Here is a 26037-nt window from a genome sequence, read left to right on the forward strand (position 1 = left end):
AGTGAGATTTCCAGACATTTTACTGTCACGCTATCTGTCAATGAATTATCTGCATCTTGCCAAGATAACAAATGGGTTGGTTGGAGAGCTCAGTTGGTTCAACGTTAGGTCGGCCCGCTAAAGGCCTGGCTCCCTTGTTGCCGATACTTTGTACCACCATGTTATCGCAAGGCTAGAGCGGACGTTAAACTCATATTCCACAACCACAATATAACAAAAGATGGAAATTTACAATTAGTTTATTTCACATTTTCAGAAGTCTAGATTTTCCTCGGGTTCTGAATCTCATATCTCACTGGGGCTCCTTTCAATTAAAAGGAGTTATTTGTTTCTATCAAAATTATTTATTTTCAGGGAATAAGCGTCAGTCTTATAGTTTGTATTGACCATCAACCTATGTTGCTGTAGAAGTAACCAATGGCTGACAGATCAGGGTCTGATGTCTCGCCGACTCTTGTGGATGCTGTTACGTGATGCGGGGCGTTTTGACTTTCTCTGGACGTTTTGACTTTCTCTGGACGAGGATCAACCGCAGCTGCCTGTTCTTTCGGCATCCTGTCACAATAAATACTATTTAAGAGATGTTTACTACTGGTTACTGCAGGTAACAAGAGCTGTTGTAGGGGTGAGGTGTAATGGGGTTTAACGTCACGTCCAAGATTATTGCACTCATATAGCGACGTGCATGCACATGTGTGTGTGTGTGTGTGTGTGTGTGTGTGTGTGTGTGTGTGTGTGTGTGTGTGTGTGTGTGTGTGTGTGTGTTTGTACTGGTCTGGACCTAAATGTCAATTTTATTGTCCTAGCCCTCTCAGATACCATGCCACGGTTTAACATGAATACCTCACTCAGACACAGTATACTGACTCCGAGCCGACCATTCCTTGTGTTAGCCCCTTAATGTCGAGCGCCAGGCAGGGTAACAACAAGTACCATCTTTTCACGTCTTTTGGTATGACGCGGCCGGAGATCGAACACCGGACCTTCCGCTGTCCGTGCCGACGCTCTACCACTAGACCACAGAGGTGCTCAAGCTGTTGGTGGAGCGTAGGTGATTTAATTTCACTGAAATATACAACACATTCAAGTGCCACACCCGAACCAGTGCCTGGCAGCCCTAGTTTAGTATCCAGCTGTAATAATCTGAACAAGACTACCTAGTGATCGATATTTGTAAGTATCGAGCTTCGCCGTCGAGGTAGCAAGGCATACGGAAGATACTTTTTGTGATGAAAACGTGTGGCCTGCGGGGCTTAAACCCGCATCGTATGATTTGAGGGCGTGTGATAGTCGAAGTCACATGACATTTTATTGATTTCACAACGTTCTATTTTCAAATATTTGTACAATGCTTAAAAGCTTAGACACTAATAGTACAATGTTGTATTTCATCATATTAACCCAATAACGATGTTCGAGCAATTAGATCTGCTGAAAAAGTCAGATAAACTTTTATTTTTCATCCTTGTTTAGGGCTGTATCTCACCTTTAATCCCCATCAGCATATTCTTAAAACGTGGGAACGATTGATAAAAGTATTTAAGTGCCTGGCAAAAGAAAGAATACACTCATGTTTGATGGTGGCTAAAAAATAATTATTCGATGGAGATGATTATCATAGTTTTTTGGTGATTTTGGACGTTACGTTTGCAGTGTTTCGATGACTGTTTTCAACCTGGTAACGTTTTGGTAACTTTTGAAATTTAGTTTGGAAATCCGTTTGTCAAGTGTTTATTCCTTCGCCCGGCAGGTTAGTTTAGAACCCCGGGAAATCAATGCACAGAAATACAACGCATTCTACGTGCATCGTGCATCGTCACAAAGAAGAAACACTGCACTGATTTCTGGTTTATTTTTCAAATAATTTCCACACAAAATTTTGTCAAAGCCTAAAAGTGGGGATGTGTTTTTAAGTCCGAGAACGTCCGAGTATGTACCCCTTCAGGTATAGACAAATGCTCGGACTTTCTTTTAAACATAACATATTTATTCCCATGTGGAATAAACACAAACGAAGATTTACTATAAAAAAAAATTACAATAATAATCCCCATGTCCAAGCGTGTATGTAGACTTTTAGAGCATGTGTTGAAAATGTTAATGGGACTTGTGTATGGTAGAAATTAAGAAGATGCATTTATAAACAAATTCCTATTCATGAATTTTCAAATAAAGGAATAAATGTGCCTTACCATTACTTTAGACCTCACAAAACATTCCTCGCATGACTCCCTCATGCATGTTGCTAACATGGGGATTTGACCACACCAATCTGTGATAATCTCCCTTCTTATAAAGATTCACATGAAATTGGCACTTGATCCAAAATGAAACATAACATTCAAAACCAGGAAATTAAAATAACATCCTAACCATTTCAAGTATTTAATATTGTATTATACTGTTATAATATGCAATACACAATTTGTGGACATACTAAAAACAGATTTTATACCTCCTTTACCAATTAAGCTATCATAATTGATAGAAAATGGAAATAAACATTTTCACCACAACAGTAACATAAATGCAAAGGATATAGTCTATATTTACAGGCAAAGCTGGGGAGGGTTAAACACCACGCCTTCTTGACATTCATGTATGCCGTACATTCCATGTATGTATAGAAGTATCTACCCATATGACATTAATCAAGTCTGGATCAAGCAGAAAATGGCCAGAAACAGTACATTACTCATACCATATAGTCCGTGCCCCTTATGTATTGATACATTGATGTCAGCCGATACATCACCTCACGATGTGTGAAATATGGTTGAAGCTAAAAAGCCATGCTTGTTTGATTTATGTAATCTTATGTGGAACAGGCAAATACTAAAGCTGGGATTTTTTATAATTCAATCCTCAATATATACAACTGTAAATGTACTCAAAAACAAACTTACCTGTGATCACATAAATATATTTAAAACTGAACAGTATACATAATTATGCCATGACCTCAACGACTTTCCAACGATCACATCAAGATTCCCCTCCCTTTGAAATTGACGTATATTGTAATTGGAAATTGAAATAACCAGACATATTACCATAATCTGTGTATATTTCATATACTAAAAGATGGGCAGAATTAAATATTATAATTAATACTTGAAAAAGCAGTAAGTACAAGGGTCATATTTATCCCAATTGAACTACAATACAGAAGTTCTGACAAAATCACAATATTGTAAATTTAAAAAATTACCACAATTAGGTGTTTTTGAGTAAATATAAACTAGAAAACCTAGATTATCCATGGCATACAAGGTGTACCTATTCATATATACTTACCCAGGCCTGGTAGGGGTTTAAGTTGTGTTCCTGGTGACGTGGTGGTGGGATGCAGTCAGGAGAGGAAGCTTACCCGAGCTACATTCGTGACCAACTCGTGTTATTACGGGACAAGCCGAGACGAGTGGTGACGAATGACCCGAGCTAGTTTCGGAGTCATGTGACCACCAAGCCATGGAATGCGTGGAAAGAGAGTGATGCTAAAGAAGGCCAAGCTTTAGACCAGATGAGCAGGCAACTGACCATACGATACTCGCTCTGATAATATGGCCAAGCTTGATACTCAGATGGCCCAAGCTTTAAACTGGAATGAAAAATGAACAAAACTGGAATGCAGCTGATGACATGTAACTTACTTACTTTTAATAGTGTGAGTATATCATGTATTATTATCATGTAAATGATGTGATGTGTGACACTCTCGCACTCTCCCAAGTTTGTGGGCAAGGATGCCCCAGTCCTATAAGGCGCCGCAATTCACTGTGCGGAGTTGAGTCCCTGACATGCCCAAACCCTATGATTGTGGGTTCGAGTCCCGGTTAGACCCCCATTATGTTTCTCGGTTTGTGAGCACTATACACATGCTCGTGGGTTTCATCGAAGTGCTAGACGTCTGAGTACCTGAGGCTTAACTCCCACAATAACCTGACACGCTGTGGTATAACTGATATACTGTTCAAAGCGGCGTTAAAACCAATTCACTCTCTCGCTATTCTGTCACTATTTCCTGATTCACGCAATGCAATTATCGTTCACGTTTTATGATCATTCTCAGCATCGGGACTGACCAATGTCTGTGAGACATGGTGTTTTAGTTTTGCTTTTGTTTTGTTTTCTTGTTTGTTGTTTAACGCCGCAATATTCCAGCTATGTGACGGCGGTCTGTAAATAGTTAAGTCTTGATAAGACAATCCAGTGACCAATATCATGAGCATCGATCCACGCATTTGGGATACGGCCCCATGCATCAAACAAGTCAGCGGGCCTGCCCACCAGATGCCGTTAGTCGCCTGTAGAATAGGTCTTCAGCAACCGATGCTTGCCGTAAAAGGGGACTACGCTTGGCGCAAGAGGTGACTAACAGGATCGGGTGGTCAGGCCCGCTGACTTGGTTGATGCATGTCATCGTATCCCAATTGCGTGGATCGTTGCTCATAATGTCAATCACTTGATTGTCTGGTCCAGACTCGATTTATTTACAGACCGCCGTCATATAGCTGGAATATTGCTGAGTGCGGCGTTAAACAACAAGCAAATAAACAACCAAACAAACAGACAAACGTTAGTCGCCTTATTACAAGCATGGGTTGCTGAAGACCAATTCTAACCCGGACCTTCACGGGTCAGGTGTTTTGGTTGAATTTGCGACAAAATCCAATCACTCGCTGAAACCTATGAAAGTTAACCGAACCTTGCCTGTATTTCAATACATTCGTGAAACACACACACGCTGCTTTCAAGAAAGTAACATAGTTGTTACTTATCCTACATTACTCCTAAATGCATCCCTTAGACGTAGTAATGCAGGATAAGGATACAAATGTAAAATATATTTAGGTTTTACCATAATTGCCATGTTAGTGAGGTGTTGATAAACGAGACTTTTTGTAACATCTTTTTTTAATAGAATCTGTATAACTATTCAAGGAGATGCATCAAGAGACACCAGTGGCTCACTCGACTAAAACGTTGCCACTCATTCTGCACAGTAAGGCGCTGCCACTCACTCTGCACAGTGAGGCGCTGCAGCTCACGCAAGGCTCTAACAGTAGTAAACCGTACCCTGGTATCCAAGCCAGCAGGAGTTATCTCCCCTACCGGAAGCGCCGCTATCTTTGATTGGCAAAGAGGGGCATGCTGGGTGATGCGTGCGCATCCAAGATGGCGTCACCTCCGTTTCCGGGAGGGCGTGCGCATGCCTTCAAGATGGCGTCACGTCCGGTTCCGGGGAGGAGGAGAACATAAGAAGCGCTCCTAAATGAAAAAAAGAATTGAAAAAAAGGAACAAAAGCGCACGTACAATCCTCCGCTTTCATTTTCAAAAAAGCGCAAAAGGTGGTTGAGGAGGGGGGGGGGGGGGGGAGGAGGAGGAGGTTTTTTTTGGTTGTGGTTGGTAGGTAAAGCAATGATGAAAGCGTTCTTTCGGGAGAGTGGGGTGGCCCTGAAAAGAGCCGTTGGAAACAAACTGGAACGGGAACGGGAACGGAACTGGAGACAGGAACAGAAACTTTATCCTAGAGCCCATCTTCTCAGGCGCACGCCGAAATGAAAGCCAACGAAGCCCGCATTGGCCATCTCTTCAGCGGTCTGGTTCATCTGCATCGGCCAACCCTCAAACGAGGCTAGCCTTCTTTCAAAGTGTAGATAATGGGGCGACGGTGGATTACTGGATGGCGGCGTCGGTTGCCTACCATGACAAGCATCTGTAGTACACTCAGATGTGTCCCCACAAGTATCCGTACCCTCACTCCTGGGTCCACAAGAATCCACTCTACCATCTTCTACTGCCATTCAGATCGGGTGGAAAATTGCTCTTTCCTTTGTGCCGAAACCCAGTCACAGGCGTCTTGTGAGCACACGGGCGAAGAGAGGGCCTGGTTGGGTACGTACACCACCCTAGAAGTCAAAGAAGTCTTGAAGCAGTGAGGCTACAAAGTGATTCAGATCTAAGAAGCTTGGCATTTCGACACCTTTGACACGTATAACCCCGAGAACCAGGAAGGGGGACTCTTTGCCCGTTATGACGACCATTTTTTCAGTGGATACCCTGAGGGTTGTACCGATCCCGATGCTTACGTCGAAGACATCTATCAGAAAGAAGGCATCGTCCTGAACAAGGCCAACATCAAGAAGAACCTAGGACTTCGCGCTCTTAAGTCTTAAGTCGCACCGGGGCAAGTTTGGTCAGCGCTTAGGCTATGGTGAGACAGCGTATATCAGCGATCCTGCTCTGTTGAGAGATGAAAGAAATACCATCAACGATGGCATGGTCATCAACGAACATGTGGTGTTGGTGAACTATACCCCCAAGAAAGAATTCCACACGCCACATCCTAAATCCAATGTCGCCGTGGCTGCTTGGGTCATCACACAAGCGTGTCTCAAGCTGTACAGCATCCTCAAGCCGTTGGATCACAGGGTCTTGTACTTCGACACGGACTGTGTCATTTACGTCCATCGTCCAGAGGAATAAAATCCACCCCTGGGGGATACGTTGGGTGATTTAACAGGCGGAAACATTATCAAGACGTTTGTGTCAGGGGGTCCCAAAAACTATGCCTGTGAGTTAATGCACCCAAGACCCGATGGAACGCGCAACACGACCTGAAAGTGCGCGGTTTCACCTTGAATTACAGAGCCCGTCAACACCTCAACTTTGACACCATGAAAGGCCTGATTGTTGGACAACGGTCTGGGGATAACATCATCAGGGTGCATCACCCTCATCGGATCATCCGTGCAGGACTTCACCACGGGAACGATCTCCTGACCCAAGCCACCACAAAAGACTACCGCATCGTCTACACCAAGCGGCGCATCCTCTACAGCACAAGCACAGGTCTGCCTGTAGACACGGTCCACTTTGGGGCCAGAGACTAGATCATTTTTATGCCACTCACTCTGCATAGTAAGGTGCCGCCATTCACTCTGCATAGTAAGGCGCTGCCACTCACTCTGCACAGTAAGGCGCTGCCACTCACTCTGCGCAGTAATGCGTTGCCACTCCCTATTTATAGTAATGCGCTGCCACTAACTCTGCACAGTAATGCGTTACCACTCCCTATTTATAGTAATGCGCTGCCACTAACTCTGCACAGTAAGGAGCTGCCACTCAATCTGCACATTAAGGCGCTGTCACTCACTCTGCATAGAAAGGTGCTGCCATTCACTCTGCACATTAAGGCGTTGCCACTCACTCTGCACAGTACGGCGTTGCCACTCGATCTGCACATTCAGGCGCTGCCACTGATTCTGCACATTAAGGCGCTGCCACTCACTCTGCATAATAAGGCGTTGCCACTCACTCTGCAGAGTAGAGCGCTATCACTCACTCTGCATAGTAAGGCGCTGTCACTCACTCTTCACAGTGAGGCGCTGCCACTCACTCTGCACTTCAAGGCGCTGCCACTCACTCTGCATAGTAAGGCGTTGCCGCTCCCTCTGCACAGTGAGGCGCAGCTACTAACGTAAGGCGCTGCCACTCAATCTGCACAGTAAGACGTTGCCACTCACTCTGCATAGTAAGACGTTGCCACTCACTCTGCATAGTAAGGCGTTGCCACTCACTCTGCATAGTAAGACGTTGCCACTCACTCTGCATAGTAAGGCGCTGCCACTCACTTTGCATAGTAAGACGTTGCCACTCACTCTGCATAGTAAGGCGCTGCCACTCACTCTGCATAGTAAGACGTTGCCACTCACTCTGCACAGTAAGGCGCTGCCACTCACTCTGCAGAGTAGAGCGCTATCACTCACTCTGCATAGTAAGGCGCTGTCACTCACTCTTCACAGTGAGGCGCTGCCACTCACTCTGCACTTCAAGGCGCTGCCACTCACTCTGCATAGTAAGGCGTTGCCGCTCACTCTGCACAGTGAGGCGCAGCTACTAACGTAAGGCGCTGCCACTCACTCTGCAGAGTAAGGCGCTGCCACTCACTCTGCATAGTAAGGCGCTGCCACTCACTCTGCATAGTAAGGCGCTGCCACTCACTCTGCATAGTAAGGCGCTGCCACTCACTCTGCATAGTAAGGCGCTGCCACTCACTCTGCATAGTAAGGTGCTGCCATTCACTCTGCATAGTAAGGCGCTGCCACTCACTCTGCATATTAAGGCGCTGCCACTCACTCTGCATAGTAAGGCGCTGCCACTCACTCTGCATAGTAAGACGTTGCCACTCACTCTGCATAGTAAGACGTTGCCACTCACTCTGCATAGTAAGGCGTTGCCAATCACTCTGCATAGTAAGGCGCTGCCACTCACTCTGCATAGTAAGGCGTTGCCACTCACTCTGCATAGTAAGGTGCTGCCATTCACTCTGCATAGTAAGGCGTTGCCACTCACTCTGCATAGTAAGGCGTTTCCACTCACTCTGCAATTTAAGGCGCTGCCCCTTACTCTGCATAGAAAGGTGCTGCCATTCACTCTGCATAGTAAGGCGCTGTCACTCACTCTTCACAGTGAGGCGCTGCCACTCACTCTGCACTTCAAGGCGCTGCCACTCACTCTGCATAGTAAGGCGTTGCCGCTCACTCTGCACAGTGAGGCGCAGCTACTAACGTAAGGCGCTGCCACTCACTCTGCATAATAAGGCGTTGCCACTTACTCTGCATAATAAGGCGTTGCCACTCACTCTGCAGAGTAGAGCGCTATCACTCACTCTGCATAGTAAGGCGCTGTCACTCACTCTTCACAGTGAGGGGCTGCCACTCACTCTGCACTTCAAGGCGCTGCCACTCACTCTGCATAGTAAGGCGTTGCCGCTCACTCTGCACAGTGAGGCGCAGCTACTAACGTAAGGCGCTGCCACTCACTCTGCATAGTAAGGCGTTGCCGCTCACTCTGCACAGTGAGGCGCAGCTACTAACGTAAGGCGTTGCCACTCACTCTGCATAATAAGGCATTGCCACTCACTCTGCAGAGTAGAGCGCTATCACACACTCTGCATAGTAAGGCGCTGTCACTCACTCTTCACAGTGAGGCGCTGCCACTCACTCTGCACTTCAAGGCGCTGCCACTCACTCTGCATAGTAAGGCGTTGCCGCTCACTCTGCACAGTGAGGCGCAGCTACTTACGTAAGGCGCTGCCACTCACTCTGCACAGTAAGGCGCTGCCACTCACTCTGCATAGTAAGGCGCTGCCACTCACTCTGCATAGTAAGGCGCTGCCACTCACTCTGCATAGTAAGACGTTGCCACTCACTCTGCATAGTAAGGCGCTGCCACTCACTCTGCACAGTAAGACGTTGCCACTCACTCTGCATAGTAAGGCGCTGCCACTCAATCTGCATAGAAAGGTGCTGCCATTCACTCTGCATAGTAAGGCGTTGCCACTCACTCTGCATAGTAAGGCGTTGCCACTCACTCTGCAATTTAAGGCGCTGCCCCTTACTCTGCATAGAAAGGTGCTGCCATTCACTCTGCATAGTAAGGCGTTGCCACTCACTCTGCACAGTAAGGCGCTGCCACTCACTCTGCATAGTAAGGCGCTGCCACTCACTCTGCATAGTAAGGCGCTGCCACTCACTCTGCATAGTAAGGCGTTGACACTCACTCTGCATAGTAAGACGTTGCCACTCACTCTGCACAGTAAGGCGTTGACACTCACTCTGCATAGTAAGGCGCTGCCACTCACTCTGCATAGTAAGGCGCTGCCACTCAATCTGCATAGTAAGGCGCTGCCACTCACTCTGCATAGTAAGACGTTGCCACTCAATCTGCATAGTAAGGCGCTGCCACTCACTCTGCATAGTAAGACGTTGCCACTCACTCTGCATAGTAAGGCGCTGCCACTCACTCTGCATAGTAAGGCGCTGCCACTCACTCTGCATAGTAAGGTGCTGCCATTCACTCTGCATAGTAAGGCGCTGCCACTCACTCTGCATATTAAGGCGCTGCCACTCACTCTGCATAGTAAGGCGCTGCCACTCACTCTGCATAGTAAGACGTTGCCACTCACTCTGCATAGTAAGGCGTTGCCACTCACTCTGCATAGTAAGACGTTGCCACTCACTCTGCATAGTAAGGCGTTGCCACTCACTCTGCATAGTAAGGCGCTGCCACTCACTCTGCATGGTAAGACGTTGCCACTCACTCTGCATAGTAAGGCGTTGCCACTCACTCTGCATAGTAAGGCGCTGCCACTCACTCTGCTTAGTAAGTCGTTGCCACTCACTCTGCATAGTAAGACGTTGCCACTCACTCTGCATAGTAAGGCGTTGCCACTCACTCTGCATAGTAAGGCGCTGCCACTCACTCTGCATAGTAAGACGTTGCCACTCACTCTGCATAGTAAGGCGCTGCCACTCAATCTGCACAGTAAGACGTTGCCACTCACTCTGCATAGTAAGGCGCTGCCACTCAATCTGCATAGAAAGGTGCTGCCATTCACTCTGCATAGTAAGGCGTTGCCACTCACTCTGCATAGTAAGGCGTTGCCACTCACTCTGCAATTTAAGGCGCTGCCACTTACTCTGCATAGAAAGGTGCTGCCATTCACTCTGCATAGTAAGGCGTTGCCACTCACTCTGCACAGTAAGGCGCTGCCACTCACTCTGCATAGTAAGGCGCTGCCACTCACTCTGCATAGAAAGGTGCTGCCATTCACTCTGCATAGTAAGGCGTTGCCACTCACTCTGCACTTTAAGGCATTGCCGCTCACTCTGCACAGTGAGGCGCAGCTACTCACGTAAGGCGCTGCCGCTCAATCTGCACAATCAGGCACTGCCATTCACTATACACAGTGAGGCGCTCCTACTCACTCTGCAGAGTTGCGTCCCTTAGACGTGTCAGAAACCTATGATTGTTGGTTCGCCTTGATTAGGTTTCTAGGTTTGGCTTCACCAAAGTGGTAAATGTCTAAGACCTGCATCACCTCGGACTTTCCTCCCACACCAATCCGATAAGTGAAACACTGTTCAAAGGGGCGTTAACTCACTAACTCACTACTCACCTCATGTGTGTATATTCATACCTAGACCTTTGAATTCGATTTCACTCTCTGTCTCTGTGTTCCTCACAGTAACGCGTGTGCGTGGAGCCGTTATGGTTTTATACAAAGCAGTATTCTGTCTTCAACATTCTGGATTATATATTGGGTACACAGTTATGTTGTAAATCTTTTCTTTGAACATTTATTGATTTTGGCCTTTATGGAAAGGTTAAGCTTCCGTGTATGGCTTTTTGTAAGTGTTTGTAATCCTCGTATAACTTCACGAGCCATGTAGGCTACACTGATAGATAACACTAACTTGGCATTTACCTCGATATTACGCTATTCAGGCCTGATTATTGCGAGTCAATGCTATAATTTAGATAAGTGTCTCGAGAACTATAAAGTAAAGGAAACATTTAGTCAATAATAGCACAAGTTTTCTAAAACACTACAGATGATGTCAGGAAATGCGTTATATCGGGGTAAAGTTGGTACCAACTAATAATTTCAATATGTGAGGAGCTTCAAGGAGCTGCTTAGCTCCGCCACGTTGGCTTGCCATGTGAGATTTCAGAGGAATGTGTCCGCCTCGTTTCAGCCGTAATCTACTTCATTTGGGATTATTTAACCGTCATAAATTTAAAGTTTTGGATTTACCCCCTGGATGCGATTCCATAAATATTTTCTTAACAAATTCATAAGATCAACATTCTGCATATCCCTTTTGACCGTCAACAGTATACAGGAGCTGTGAGACTAGGATAGAACCACTAGGGTCATGAAACTCCAAGATCTAGTCTGACACAAGTAAACCACATATACCAGTTTCAGTCAATAGCCTTATGACGTGAATCTCATTCTGTATTATAAGCTTAGATCGTAGCTTGGTATTCGTCACCACATTACAGCTTAACGAAAATGTTTTGTCTTTTTTCTATTCAAATATTTTGAAGTTTGTATTACTTCAAGAAATGTGCACATTTACGACGAGAAATTCGGGATTTCGTTTTCCTACAGTAATATTGTTCTTCATTAAATATATTCTAAATATATGCATTATCGCTCCATTCATATGATATCTATATTCATATAGTTTATTCAATAATTAAATATTAGGAGGTTGTTCCGGTCAAAGGGGTTCTCGAATATAACTGCAAAACCTCTAAAATAAAGTAATATTTCCGCAGTCATCATAACAAGGAAGACGGAATCGAATCTGTCATTAAAAAAAAATATATATAAAAAAAATCTGGTAAGCAATGAAAACGTTGCGTGTCAGTCTAGCCACTGGCATCTCCTGGCAACATGCACCACAAGTACAGCCTGTATCAAACAAGCGGTTCTCTGACGTAGCGCTGCCGACCAGGACATACACGCACTGCTTGCATCATGGCGAACAACACGGCGTGGAGCTCGGTCTGGGGAAATTGCAATCTTCCAATGCCTCACCGTCACGACAGCGGATTATAGATCACGCAGACAGCACAGTGGGACAATACACAGTACATCAATCTGCTGTTGTCGACCCGTCAGATGGTGTGGCAAATATAGTGAAAAGAATCTGAACTTCAAGACGCTTGAAAACTGTATGCTTGGAAATGGGGCTGCCACAGTTGTTGGTATCCTATGTTTGACAGCCTTATAAGGATCTGCACCGAAACGTCGCCTTTACAGTAAATAAAGAACTTGTTATCAATAAATTATCTCTACTTTGTCATCCGTCAACTTCTAAGTAATGTATATGATGATCCGCTCCGCAATTAGAATACATGCAGTCCTTTAACCCGATATTCCACTCCACAATTAGAATACATGCAGTCCTTTATCCCGATATTCCGCTCCACAATTAGAATACATGCAGTCCTTTAACCCGATATTCCGCTCCGCAATTAGAATACATGCAGTTCTTTAACCAGATATTCCGCCCCGCAATTAGAATACATGCGGTCCTTTATCCCGACATTCCGCTCCACAATTAGAATACATGCAGTCCTTTAACCCGATATTCCGCTCCACAATTAGGATACCTGCAGTCCTTTATCCCGATATTCCGCTCCACAATTGGAATACATGCAGTCCTTTATCCCGATATTCCGCTCCACAATTGGAATACATGCAGTCCTTTATCCCGATATTCCGCTCCACAATTAGAATACCTGCAGTCCTTTATCCCGATATTCCGCTCCACAATTAGGATACCTGCAGTGTTTTATCCAGATATACCGCTCAAAGATTAGGATAGCTGCATGGATGTGCCCCTATTTAATGTAACTGTCTGAAGATTGAAGAGTGTATTTTTTTAAAAGCCACACTGGGTTTGATATCACATTTGTATGATGCCATTCATGATTACCTCTCCTAATCTTCCACACGACAGTAATCCACGTAGCTGCGAATGTAAGTGTAAATGTCTAAGTTAGTAAGTAAGTGGAACGGCTACTGGGGACAAGTCCAGTTTATTACCTTCCCCCGGGGACAAGTCCAGTTTATTACCTTCCCCCGGGGACAAGTCCAGTTTACTCCCTTCCCCCGGGACAAGTCCAGATTACTCCCTTCCCCCTGGGACAAGTCCAGTTTACTTCCTTCCCCCGGGGACAAGTCCAGTTTATTCCTTTCCCCCGGGAATAAGTCCAATTTACTTCCTTCCTCCGGGACAAGTCCAGTTTACTCCCTTCCCCCGGGGACAAGTCCAGTATACTCCCTTCCCCCGGGACAAGTCCAGTTTACTCCCTTCCCCCGGGACAAGTCCAGTTTACTCCCTTCCCCTGTTGACAAGTCCAGTTTACTTCCTTCCTCCGGGACAAGTCCAGTTTACTCCCTTTCCCTGGGGACAAGTCCAGTTTACTCCCTTCCCCCAGGACAAGTCCAGTTTATTCCCTTCCCCCGGGGACAAGTCCAGTTTACTCCCTTTCCCCGGGACAAGTTCAGTTTACTCCCTTCCCCCGGGACAAGTCCAGTTTACTCCCTTTCCCTGGGGACAAGTCCAGTTTACTCCCTTCCCCCGGGGACAAGTCCAGTTTACTTCCTTCCCCCGGGGACATGTCCAGGTTATTCCTTTCCCCCGGGACAAGTCCAGTTGATTCCCTTTTTCCGGGGACACATCCAGTTTATTCCTTTCCCCGGGGACAAGTCCAGTTTACTTCCTTCCCCCGGGACAAGTCCAGTTTACTCCCTTCCCCCGGGGACAAGTCCATTTTATTTCCTTCCCCCGGGGACAAGTCCAGTTTACTCCCTTCCCCCGGGGACAAGTCCAGTTTACTCCCTTCCCCCGGGAAAAGTCCAGTTTACTTCCTTCCCCCGGGGACAAGTCCAGGTTATTCCTTTCCCCCGGGACAAGTCCAGTTCATTCCTTTTCCCCGGGGACAAGTCCAGTTTATTCCTTTCCCCCGGGGATAAGTCCAATTTACTCCCTTCCCCCGGGACAAGTCCAGTTTACTCCCTTCCCCCGGGGACAAGTCCAGTTTACTTCCTTCCCCCGGGGACAAGTCCAGTTTACTTCCTTCCCCCGGGGACAAGTCCAGGTTATTCCTTTCCCCCGGGACAAGTCCAGTTCATTCCCTTTCCCCGGGGACAAGTCTAGTTTATTCCTTTCCCCCGGGGATAAGTCAAATTTACTCCCTTCCCCCATGACAAGTCCAGTTTACTCCCTTCCCCCGGGGACAATTCCAGTTTACTCCCTTCCCCCGGGGACAAGTCTAGTTTACTCCCTTACCCCGGGACAACTCCAGTTTACTCCCTTCCCCCGGGACAAGTCCAGTTTACTTCCTTCCCCGGGGACAAGTCCAGTTTACTCCCTTCCCCTGGGGACAAGTCCAGTTTACTTCCTTCCCCCGGGGACAAGTCCAGGTTATTTCTTTCCCCCGGGACAAGTCCAGTTCATTCCCTTTCCCCGGGGACAAGTCCAGTTTATTCCTTTCCCCCGGGGATAAGTCAAATTTACTCCCTTCCCCTGTGGACAGTCCCGGGTTTACTCCCTTCCCCCGGGGACAAGTCCAGTTTACTCCCTTCCCCCGGGACAAGTCCAGTTTACTCCCTTCCCCCGGGACAAGTCCAGTTTACTCCCTTCCCCCGGGGACAAGTCTAGTTTACTCCCTTCCCCCGGGACAAGTCCAGTTTACTTCTTTCCCCCGGGGACAAGTCCAGTTTATTTCCTCCCCCCGGGACAAATCCAGTTTACTCCCTTCCCCTGGGGACAAGTCCAGTTTACTCCCTTCCCCCAGGGACAAGTCTAGTTTACTCCCTTCCCCCGGGACAAGTCCAGTTTACTCCCTTCCCCCGGGACAAGTCCAGTTTACTCCCTTCTCCTGTGGACAAGTCCAGTGTATTTCCTTCCCCCGGGGACAAGTCCAGTTTACTCCCTTCCCCTGTGGACAAGTCCAGTTTACTCCCTTCCCCCGGGGACAAGTCCAGTTTACTCCCTTCCCCCGGGACAAGTCCAGTTTACTCCCTTCCCCCGGGACAAGTCCAGTTTACTCCCTTCCCTCGGGGACAAGTCCAGTTTACTCCCTTCCCCCCGGGACAAGTCCGGTTACTCCCTTCCCCCGGGGACAAGTCCAGTTTACTCCTTTCCCCTAGGGACAAGTCCAGTTTACTCCCTTCCCCCGGGGACATAGCCTCCTGCCTGGGCCCAGACATAACAAATTGCCCTCCTCCACCCCTTTCCCCTCCGAAATGTTTGCAAAACGAAAATATTTCTTAAACGTTTTTTCACTTATAAGCAGCAGAAATTCTGCATTTGTACACAATTCAAAATCAGCAAATCGTTTAAGTTAGTATCAACAAAATCGGTAAATACACCATCGTGTCACTGGATTGTCTGGTTTGTTTACAGGCCGCCGTCGCCTGGCAGGGGTACTGCTGTAGGGCGTCAGACAATAAATACTTACCTTTTATGCTAATTTGTGGGAATGGCGGGTGCTACCGGTGGGGCATGACATACTTACCCCTTTTCGCGAACAACCTGGTGTCATCACTAATTATCAGTGGTCCACTAATTTTCACAGCTATATAGCCCTTTACGCCAAAATGGAATCTGTTCGGCGGATAAGCTTGAGTGGTTATTCTCCTGCATTGGCAATTTATAGCCAATCACTAATCACGTGTATTGGAAAAAAAGTTTTAGTAAAGCTATATAAATCAGGTCCGTGCAGTTTAAAGTAATATGGATCTGGGGATATTAATAAATCAACGTCTATACACTTTCAATGAGCAAATAATGGCCGTAATAAATATTCTGCAATGTGTGCCAGTAAGATTAGCAACTGACATATCGAATGTCTTCCTTTCCCTCGCGTGCGATATTGTCAGGCCAAGTGCGCATGCGTGTGGAGAAAGCGTGCCTGCCAACGGAAGAAAATTATCCGAGAAGAAATGATCAGTGAAAAGATGGTCTGCTCATGTGCGTGGCTTTGTGAAAAGGTTGGTGATGTTTGAAATTATTCAATTCTATATTCAGGATGAGAATTAGTGACTACTTTTGTAGGAATCACTCTTGAGATTGTTTCAGGCAGTTGCACGCTTGGGCGGTCGCGATAGGTCACTACGTGCAGAACTGGACGGTGCCATGAGTTTATGTGGTGAATGAAGCGCAGTTGTGAACGATATCCATATATCTAGTATTCAACGTGTCGAGAGTGAAGTATATAACCTTTTATTTAATGTGATTGTGAGAGGGACATTTGGACATTGTTATTATTTAAGTAACACTTGAATCAGGTGGGCTGTCTAATATTTACAGACCGCATCCTGAGTGTTTACAGCTGAAGGAGTTTGTTTACTACCGTGTATGTGTGGTCTAACACGCGTCAAATGAGTTTTTTTTATGAAAGAGTTACTACTACTATTACTACTACATACATATGACAAATGCTAGTAATAATAATTATGATTATGGTAACTTATAAACATATAGCAACGTTGTTTCATTTTGAAATGCTTTATATCTTAGTAGTCTGTGATAAATATCAATGTTGACCGAGGTTTTTCTTAATATGTTTAACAAAGTAGAGAAGATACAACACTTGATTGTTGGAATTATTTTATTATAATATGATTATGATTTCGATCTTATGATTTAAAGCAAGCACAGATGTTCATAGTGACAGTAGACATTAAACATATTATATGCAATTACCCCTTTATGTAACAATAGTGTCTGAAAAGTAAACAAAATGATAAAGAATCTAAATGCCACACGTGCCATATGTTGATAGCAAACCTATCATTACACATGTATATACATGGGCATTAAGCAACCATTTACTGAACCATCCAAGATCTGCGGAATAATTTCAAACTGTTATAAGAAACATCATAAACAAGACTTGTCAGGGCATACACTATTTAGTACAGCTGTGTGCGTACAAACAAACCTTTTACTTTTTTACTAAGTCTGGTGTTTATGCCTCATCTGTTACTTACTTTGACTTTTCAGATGGGACCAATACATAAAACCCAATGAAGAACAAGAAGAATTTGACAACAGCCAACCTAACCCAAACTTGGCTCAAGTCATGGACATCATGAATGTAGGAGCTCCAAGACTAGGAATCTCTCAACATGAGCAGAAGATCCCCAGGACCTCGGAAGTCCTGGCGCCAAGTCCCCAGGGGGACAGTATGTTGTCTTCCATGTCGGTCATGGATCATGATGGACAAATGGATGGACAGATGGACGACCAGGGGACACATGTTTCTGGGCTGGTTAACAAACACTATGATACACACATGTGCGATGATATTTATGCAGATTCTAGAGGGTCGGAAGGAGGAATGTCTGAATCTAAAGATTCTGGATATGGAATGAGACTGGAAAAAAATGAACTGAGATCACCTCGAGCTCCAAATAAGAAGAAAATTCTTCAGAATTCCCAGGCAAGCATGTATTTGCCTAAGATCCCTGGGCGAAAACATTCAAAGTCAGGCCAGGGCATGAAATTGAAAGCATCCAAGAAGGTAAAGTTTTTTTGTCATTAAGATACGTATTAAGTAGTTTTTTTGTTTGTGGATGAGTCACTTCTTGGACATGCAGGACATTCATGTTGTCACAAGAATGGGGTAAAGTAAGTGAGTTGATTGGAATCACGTCACCCCTGGGGCATTGATGTAGGGAAGTATTACAATGTTTACTTTCTTCTGAGTGACTTGTTCCTTCCAAGTGGTTGATTATTTTCATTGCTCTTGTGCAGGTCCATAGCAACATGTCAAATGAACATCATGTTGTCAAGTATTTTCAACATGATGTAAACGTTTTGTCTACAGTTTCGGACAAAAAGTGGAAAATGACATAAAGAATTAACTCCCTGCAAGTCGGAATAATGGATATATATATGTGTCGTGAATTAAGTTTAAAATATGTTCTAATCCAGAGAAAACATATATATATATATATGGGAAACTTAAGTATTACTGCCAAGTTTTTCTGCTTGAATTAAGTTGATGTCAATGAAAAAACTTCTTTTCCTACAATTTTGTGAAGTAGACTGTACGACTTCACACCCACATGTTGAAACATTCCCATCATGATCATATTATTGTAATGATGACTGATGTGTAAAAGTTACACACTGTCATTTTAGGTTGGTGTTGCGAAAGAATGCTAAATGGTGATGTGTGAACAGATTATTGTGTGCAGAGTCGCGTCCCTTAGATTATATAAACCCATAATATTCCACTGTGGGGATTGCAGGTCAGAATCGTACTCCATGCTATACACTGTAGTAAGGACAGTGTGGTCTGGCTTGGTGAGTGTGCTGATTGCATGATTGTTGATCTTGCTTAGTCTAGTCAGACTCATGTTTTTAGGGGGGTGGCTGTATGATATAGTTGAAATATATATTGCTAACTGTGACATAAAATAACATTCATTCGCCCATGGGGTTCCACTATCAAATAGCATTATCTGGTAACATGAGTAAGACCTGCATCCTTTTGGCCAGTGTGGGTTCCCCCCCGCATCATGCTGATAAGATATATAGTAACTGTCAGTTGAAGTGGTGTAAATCCAACTCACTCAGTCACTCACTGAGCAAGAACATCTCAAACAAAGTGGACACTGTCGTCGGTGAGGCTGTTGTAGTTAGCACTGAGTCAGACAGAACATACTGATCCCCTACTTTATCCCCTGGGCCCACTAGCACAAAGCGATCTTCGCGCTAAGATGATTGTAACTCCCATTCTCTAACATACGCTTACGATAGTCTTAGTGCTAAGATCACTTTGTGCAAGTGGGCCCTGATCAGTATCTGTAGGTCCCACTGCCAGGCTGCCCATTGTGTGGCCTATGTGTGCTTCATTTGTCACGTGACATTGTTGCTCCATATTGCCAGTGGAGTGATAACTGCTTTGTGTTGTATTATACTGTAACAGTGTATCCTGAGCACATGTAAGCGCGAGTTAGAGGTTCAGAGAGAGGCTATTGTCCTGGTCGGAGAGGATATAATCCAAGACCCTGTATTTGTGTGGAAGTGAACTGGCTACCAATGGTGTGTGACAGCAAAACAATCATGACAAAGATCATGATAATATATCAAAATATACCAAGCTTCAATATTCTCACTCACAATATATTACAACATTCACCTTGTTATATAGTGGTAATACATAGGGGTGTAATGATTCATCGTACGTATGCCATGCTGGAGAACCAATAGCGTACAAGCTGGGATTCACCTTGTTATATAGTGGTAATACATAGGGGTGTAATGATTCATCGTATGTATGCCATGCTGGAGAACCAATAGCGTATAAGCTGGGATTCACCTTGTTATATAGTGGTAATACATAGGGGTGTAATGATTCATCGTATGTATGCCATGCTGGAGAACCAATAGCGTACAAGCTCGGATTCACCTTGTTATATAGTGGTAATACATAGGGGTGTAATGATTCATCGTATGTATGCCATGCTGGAGAACCAATAGCGTACAAGCTGGGATTCACCTTGTTCTTCTGAAGCTTCAGATTCATATCCTGAAATACACTTTGTTTTTTAATTAGTACCAGTATTGGCCATACATATATATTATGCTGTGATACATATTATTGGATTTCTTGGATTTTTTAAACATATTTTAAAACTGATTCAGCATTAGGATCTTTTGATACTGGTTTCTTCCTCTGTCGGCAATAATCTGCCATAAGAAAACCTGAATTTTTTGTGGTGTTCGGCTTCATCATTTTCGATTGATTGCAGTACATATATACATATATAATCATTTTAAAATAAAATAGAATAGATATTAGGATTTAGCATATACAGCTTAAGTTTCTCTGCAGGATAAAGCCAAGGTATCTGTTGGGATCATTTGTGGACAAATATGCAACTATAGAAGACCTGGTAGCTACTAATTTCAATGTTAACATACAAATATGGCATCGCCCTTGTCTGTAGCGATTAAGTCTAAAATGACATTTGGGGAGGGAGAAGCTGAGGCCTTTCGCAATTATAGACAATTTTGGAGATATAAATTGTGAAGACATTTAGGGAGGAGGGTTGGGATATTAATTCCCATAAGGGTGCTCGGTTAGACGTGTGCAGCTTGGAGTGTTTTCCTGAATGAAATAAAGTTGGATTTTTTTCGAAATACGCTCGAAAGTTTACCTTCTTTCGTTTTGTCGCTGTGCGGGGCATCTCACTGCACTTTGTTATCCTGTTGTGAAACTTTATGACTCTAAACAAACGTGACATAGACCACAGTAGCTCCCCTCTGATAATGGCAGAGCTCGAGATAAGCTGCATATTTGCGTAAAATATGCATAAAATAAACTGAAATACGCAGATAAATCAAATCCCAGCGTATCTATAAATACGCTTTTGAAATATAATTAATGTGTATATTATAACCATTTGATAAAATGATTGTGTATCAGCTGATTGCCATATTCACTTACCAACAGTTACATTCGGAAAAGCTTCTGCAACAAACATACTGATAGATGCCAATTGAAAAGCACATCGTGCCTAGTCAATATACATGTTGTATCTTAAGTAGTCGCTGATTGGTGATTTAAGAACTATACAAATAAACACCAAAAAAATGGCTTCCCGGAGAGGGAGCCCCAAGTAGACGCAGATACAGTATATTACTATTCACATAGTTTAAATGATTTACAGGGATTGTTACAAAACAAGTTTTAAGTTAAATACCCACTTGTGAAGAAACAGCGGGTAGGTAAATACCTATGTTTTTAAATACCCTCTAAATCTTGTGGATACCCAATCAAAATCAAACCCCTGGGTAAAATGCCCAAAGCTTATCTTTAGCTCTGTAAAGGCAATTACCCGAGCAGGGAGACTAATGGATTGCAGCAAAAGGTAATGACTGACAAATTATCTGTAGGCAATGTTACTTTTGCTTATATGGTAGCTTCATTTGTGTCAAACTCACAGTCCTGTCTTATCAATATTTTAACCCGAATGTGTCGAACTGGATGTGAAAAATTCAATTTATAGCCCCAAGAGATAAAATAAAAAGGTTGAAACTTACCCGATATGTTGATCCCAAAATTGATAATCCAGTTATATGAAGAAAATGCATTTAGATGTAGAATGATTCTTTTTTATTTAGTATTCCATAATATATTCTAACAGAACATGCATGATGAGGTATGTTTGTTTCCTAATGGCTAAGTCAGACGGTAATAAGGCCGAGGCAATGGGTTCCACTGTATTGTATCATGACATTGAGGATACGGTTAATGTAACAAAACCATTAAGCAAATGTTAAGGTATCAGCAAATGCTAAATAAGTCATTCATGATATTTAATTGCATGTTATTTCTAACAAGTATCATAATGGGTAGTTACCGGTACTAATTGTGACCAATAACTGCTAGGTTGCACCAAATGTATATCCAATGACCAACCGAGCCCCACCAGTTGTAGCACATATTAACATGATCGAGGGGGTACATTTAATGTGACGCTATGTGTGAAACCAAAGACATTTCTTGTGTTGATACTTTTCGAATTAACATCTACGACACAAACAAATATTATGAAGCAAGTAACAGCTATTGAACCACAGTCATTTATATGCTCTAACACCATATTTGTGTGTGATCATGGCAGACACAATGTCTTTGGTGTTTGATGATCACAGACACAATATTCAGTGTTTGATGATCACAATCACAATGTTCAGTGTTTGATCATCAAAGACACATTGTTCGCTGTTTGATCATCACAGACACAATGTTCAGTGTTTGATCATCACAGACACAATATCTTTAGTGTTTGATGATCACAGACACAGTGTTCAGTGTTTGATAATAACAATCACAATGTTCAGTGTTTGATCATCACAGACACAAAATGTTCACTGTTTGATCATCACAGACACAATGTTCACTGTTTGATCATCACAGACAATGTTCAGTGTTTGATCATCACAATCACAATGTTCAGTGTTTGATCATCACAGACACAATGTTCAGTGTTTGATCATCACAGACACAATGTTCAGTGTTTGATCATCACAGACACAATGTTCAGTGGTTGATCATCACAGACACAAAATGTTCACTGTTTGATCATCACAGACACAATGTTCACTGTTTGATCATCACAGACACAATGTTCAGTGTTTGATCATCACAGACACAATGTTCACTGTTTGATGATCACAGACACAATGTTCAGTGTTTGATCATCACAGACACAATGTTCAGTGTTTGATCATCACAATCACAATGTTCAGTGTTTGATCATCATAGACACAATGTTCAGTGTTTGATCATCACAGACACAATGTTCAGTGTTTGATCATCACAATCACAATGTTCAGTGTTTGATCATCACAGACAATGTTCAGTGTTTGATCATCACAGACACAAAATGTTCAGTGTTTGATCATCACAGACACAATGTTCACTGTTTGATCATCACAGACACAATGTTCAGTGTTTGATCATCACAGACACAATGTTCAGTGTTTGATCATCACAGACACAATGTTCAGTGTTTGATCATCACAGACACAATGTTCAGTGTTTGATCATCAGACACAATGTTCACTGTTTGATCATCACAGACACAATGTTCAGTGTTTGATCATCAGACACAATGTCTTTAGTGTTTGATCATCACAGACACAATGTTCAGTGTTTGATCATCAAAGACACAATGTCTTTAGTGTTTTATCACCACAGACACAATGTTCAGTGTTTAATCATCACAGACACATTGTTCACACAATGATGATTGATGATAGATCTCTTGGAGATGTCTGTTTCTTTTCATGGACAGGAATACACAGGAGAATCTAGTGTCGAGCTCTGAAGGGAGAATAAAAACACTCCAGATGTTTGTGTGTGGGCAAAACACACCAGCACCTCTACACCAGCTGACATAATACAGTTTAATATCTGGCCGCGCACAGGAGAGTGAATGTGTGGTCTCAGGCTGCAGTAATAGGCCTGGTAATAGGCTCAGGTTATTGGCCCAGATTGTCTGCAATGCTTATTGTATTTGTATTGCTTATAAATACCTTCTGACTAGACATGGCAGCGTTCGAAATTATTAATGCCATTGTGCCAAAGGTACACCTAAAACTGTAATGGCACCATGAATTCCTTTCCTGCGTGCCCCTTTCGCACACTTAATTTATCAATGAAAGTAACTGAGTATTTTTGTTAATAATCATGACTTGTATGTAAAAAAATAATTTTTAAATATGTGCTGAAACAAATTGAATTTCCCTTCTGGAAAACGATTATCAACATGACTGAACTCTTTCAACACCGAGTCCCCTGACACTGCAGGCCGGTACACAAGCCAAGCTGCACGTCAACTTAGTATTTAATTTTATGAACCTACCAATAGGGGAATACATCGTAATTGGCTATTCTTTCACACCAGTAGGGGAATACATCATAATTGGCTATCCTTTCACACCAGTAGGGGAATACATCATAATTGGCTATCCTTTCACACCAGTAGTGAATACATCATAATTGGCTATCCTTTCACTCCAGTAGGGGAATACATCATATTTGGCTATCCTTTCACACCAGTAGGGGAATACATCATATTTGGCTATCCTTTCACACCAGTAGGGGAATACATCATAATTGGCTATCCTTTCACACCAGTAGGGGAATACATCATAATTGGTTATCCTTTCACACCAGAAGGGGAATACATCATATTTGGCTATCCTTTCACACCAGTAGGGAAATACATCATAATTGGCTATCCTTTCACACCAGTAGGGGAATACATCATAATTGGCTATCCTTTCACACCAGTAGGGAAATACATCATAATTGGCTATCCTTTCACACCAGTAGGGGAATACATCATAATTGGCTATCCTTTCACACCAGTAGGGGAATACATCATAATTGGCTATCCTTTCACACCATTAGGGAAATACATCATAATTGGCTAGCCTTTCACACCAGTAGGGGAATACATCATATTTGGCTATCCTTTCACACCAGTAGGGGAATACATCATAATTGGCTATCCTTTCACACCAGTAGGGGAATACATCATATTTGGCTATCCTTTCACACCAGTAGGGGAATACATCATAATTGGCTATTCTTTCACACCAGAAGGGGAATACATCATAGTTGGCTAGGTAGTTTGCCAAAATCGAAAAACAGCATTAATATCCTTATTTTCTTACATTCAGCATGTTTAGAGGAGTTTTATCATAACTTTCTGAGCAATAATGTAAAACTAATTATTAGAGCATTTTTTCTTATTGTCCAGTTATGAGAGAAGTCATCTGTGCAAAGGTTGCAGTAGACTGCCTGATAAGTCCCTGTACCTTTTCATTAAATCAATTGTTTTGATGGCAAATGATAATTGAAAGCCTAGAATAAGTCATGGATCTCCTTCCACCAGCCAAACTGTCAGGCTACATGTGTGTATGCTTGTTGGCTGTCTGCCTCACAGTCCCTGAACCATGTTATTATCCCCCGCCCAACAAAGTTGGCGGGGAATATAGAAACGGGCTCATAAACCGTTCAATATTTTTTCATCAAACTTTGCAGGTCTTTCAGGTACGTGCTGAACTGGTGCCTTTTGCTATTTAGAAATTTTAGAAATTTTTATTTTTTACGTTTCCATGGCAACAAGATGGACTTAGGTTCCAAACCCTTCTTTTTTTTACAATTTCACTGACAAGTTCCACCTCGGTTAAAAAAGGTTAGGGTTATTTTAGATTTAATTATGTCATAAATTCTGCAACAGGGGCGGGGGATATAGCCAAGATAGTGGCAAACTCTTGTTTACCCTTCCACCCAGCCCTTAGTGTAATGTGACCGCCTCCCTGGTCTAGTTACAGGTAGAGCATCTGCCCAGAGAACGGAACTCTGATCTAAACTCCTGACCTGTCCGTGTCATACCAAAAGATGTTAAACAATGATACTTGTTGTTAAACCTGCCTGGCACCCGGCATTAAGGGGCTATAATAAGGACTAGTTGGCTCAGAGTCAGTATACTGTTTCTGAGTGAGGTATTCATGTTAAACTGTTGGATGGTATCAGAGAGGGCTTGGACTATAAAATCGGCATCAGTCCAGACTAGTACAAACAGCCACACACATACGTGCATGCACGTTGCTATATAAGTGCAATAATCTTGGACGTGACGTTAAACTCCATTTCACTTCACCTCACCTTACCTTAGTGTAATAGTGCATCTTTAAATTAAGCAAGTCTAGATTTTCCACAGGTTCGATCTCGCATCTCACTGGGGCTCCTCATTAATTTAAATGGAGTTATTTGTTTCTATCAAAATGACTTATTTCCAGAAACTAGGCATTAGTCTAGCTTGTTGGCTTTGTAGGTACTTTCATGCAGGCATGGATCTGAATAGGCTTTCACTCAAGTGCTGACCTGGCCAATTTGTTTATGGCTTCTTAAACATGTGAAGTGAATATTACGATTACTGGCAGCTGCCTCACTGCTACTTCTAGTATTGTGGTCTGCTACAAGGATATGTATTGCCCCTGGATCTGGCATGATTCTACACAGCTCTCTGAAGCCAACCTTCCAAAAACAGGTAAGTGTGGTCCCAGTCTGCTCAAGGACCAATCTTGTTACTGTCAAATATACCAATGGTGTTCAGCCATAAC

At 43.5% G+C, this 26037-nt stretch overlaps 1 protein-coding gene and 1 long non-coding RNA gene across 7 annotated transcripts in view; one reads left to right on the forward strand and one right to left on the reverse strand.

Annotated features, from left to right (window-relative positions):
- Positions 1–251: 251 nt before the first annotated feature.
- The window catches only part of LOC124152926, a 41640-nt gene continuing 15854 nt past the window's right edge, over positions 252–26037 (reverse strand). Inside the window, exons 1-3 of one of the 2 annotated variants that reach the window (XR_006863579.2) lie at positions 10968–11114; positions 3298–3601; positions 252–555 (exon numbers count right to left, since the gene is read on the reverse strand). This is a non-coding gene — a long non-coding RNA (uncharacterized LOC124152926). Of the gene's footprint in view, positions 556–3297; positions 3602–10967; positions 11115–26037 lie in introns of those variants that run through there. The other variant, XR_007218292.1, reaches the window with a different exon arrangement.
- Positions 16273–26037, forward strand: part of LOC124126773 — a 72271-nt gene continuing 62506 nt past the window's right edge. For all 5 annotated transcript variants that reach the window (XM_048383723.1, XM_048383725.1, XM_048383727.1 and 2 more), the window contains exons 1-2: positions 16273–16367; positions 17383–17902. In XM_048383723.1, the coding sequence (XP_048239680.1) occupies positions 17462–17902 (441 nt within the window). In that variant the 5' untranslated portion in view covers positions 16273–16367; positions 17383–17461. The remainder of the gene's footprint in view (positions 16368–17382; positions 17903–26037) is intronic.

The sequence above is a fragment of the Haliotis rufescens genome, unplaced genomic scaffold (assembly GCF_023055435.1).
Source record: "Haliotis rufescens isolate VD_foot unplaced genomic scaffold, xgHalRufe1.0.p SCAF_5, whole genome shotgun sequence".
Classification (NCBI taxonomy): Eukaryota; Metazoa; Mollusca; class Gastropoda; order Lepetellida; family Haliotidae; genus Haliotis; species Haliotis rufescens.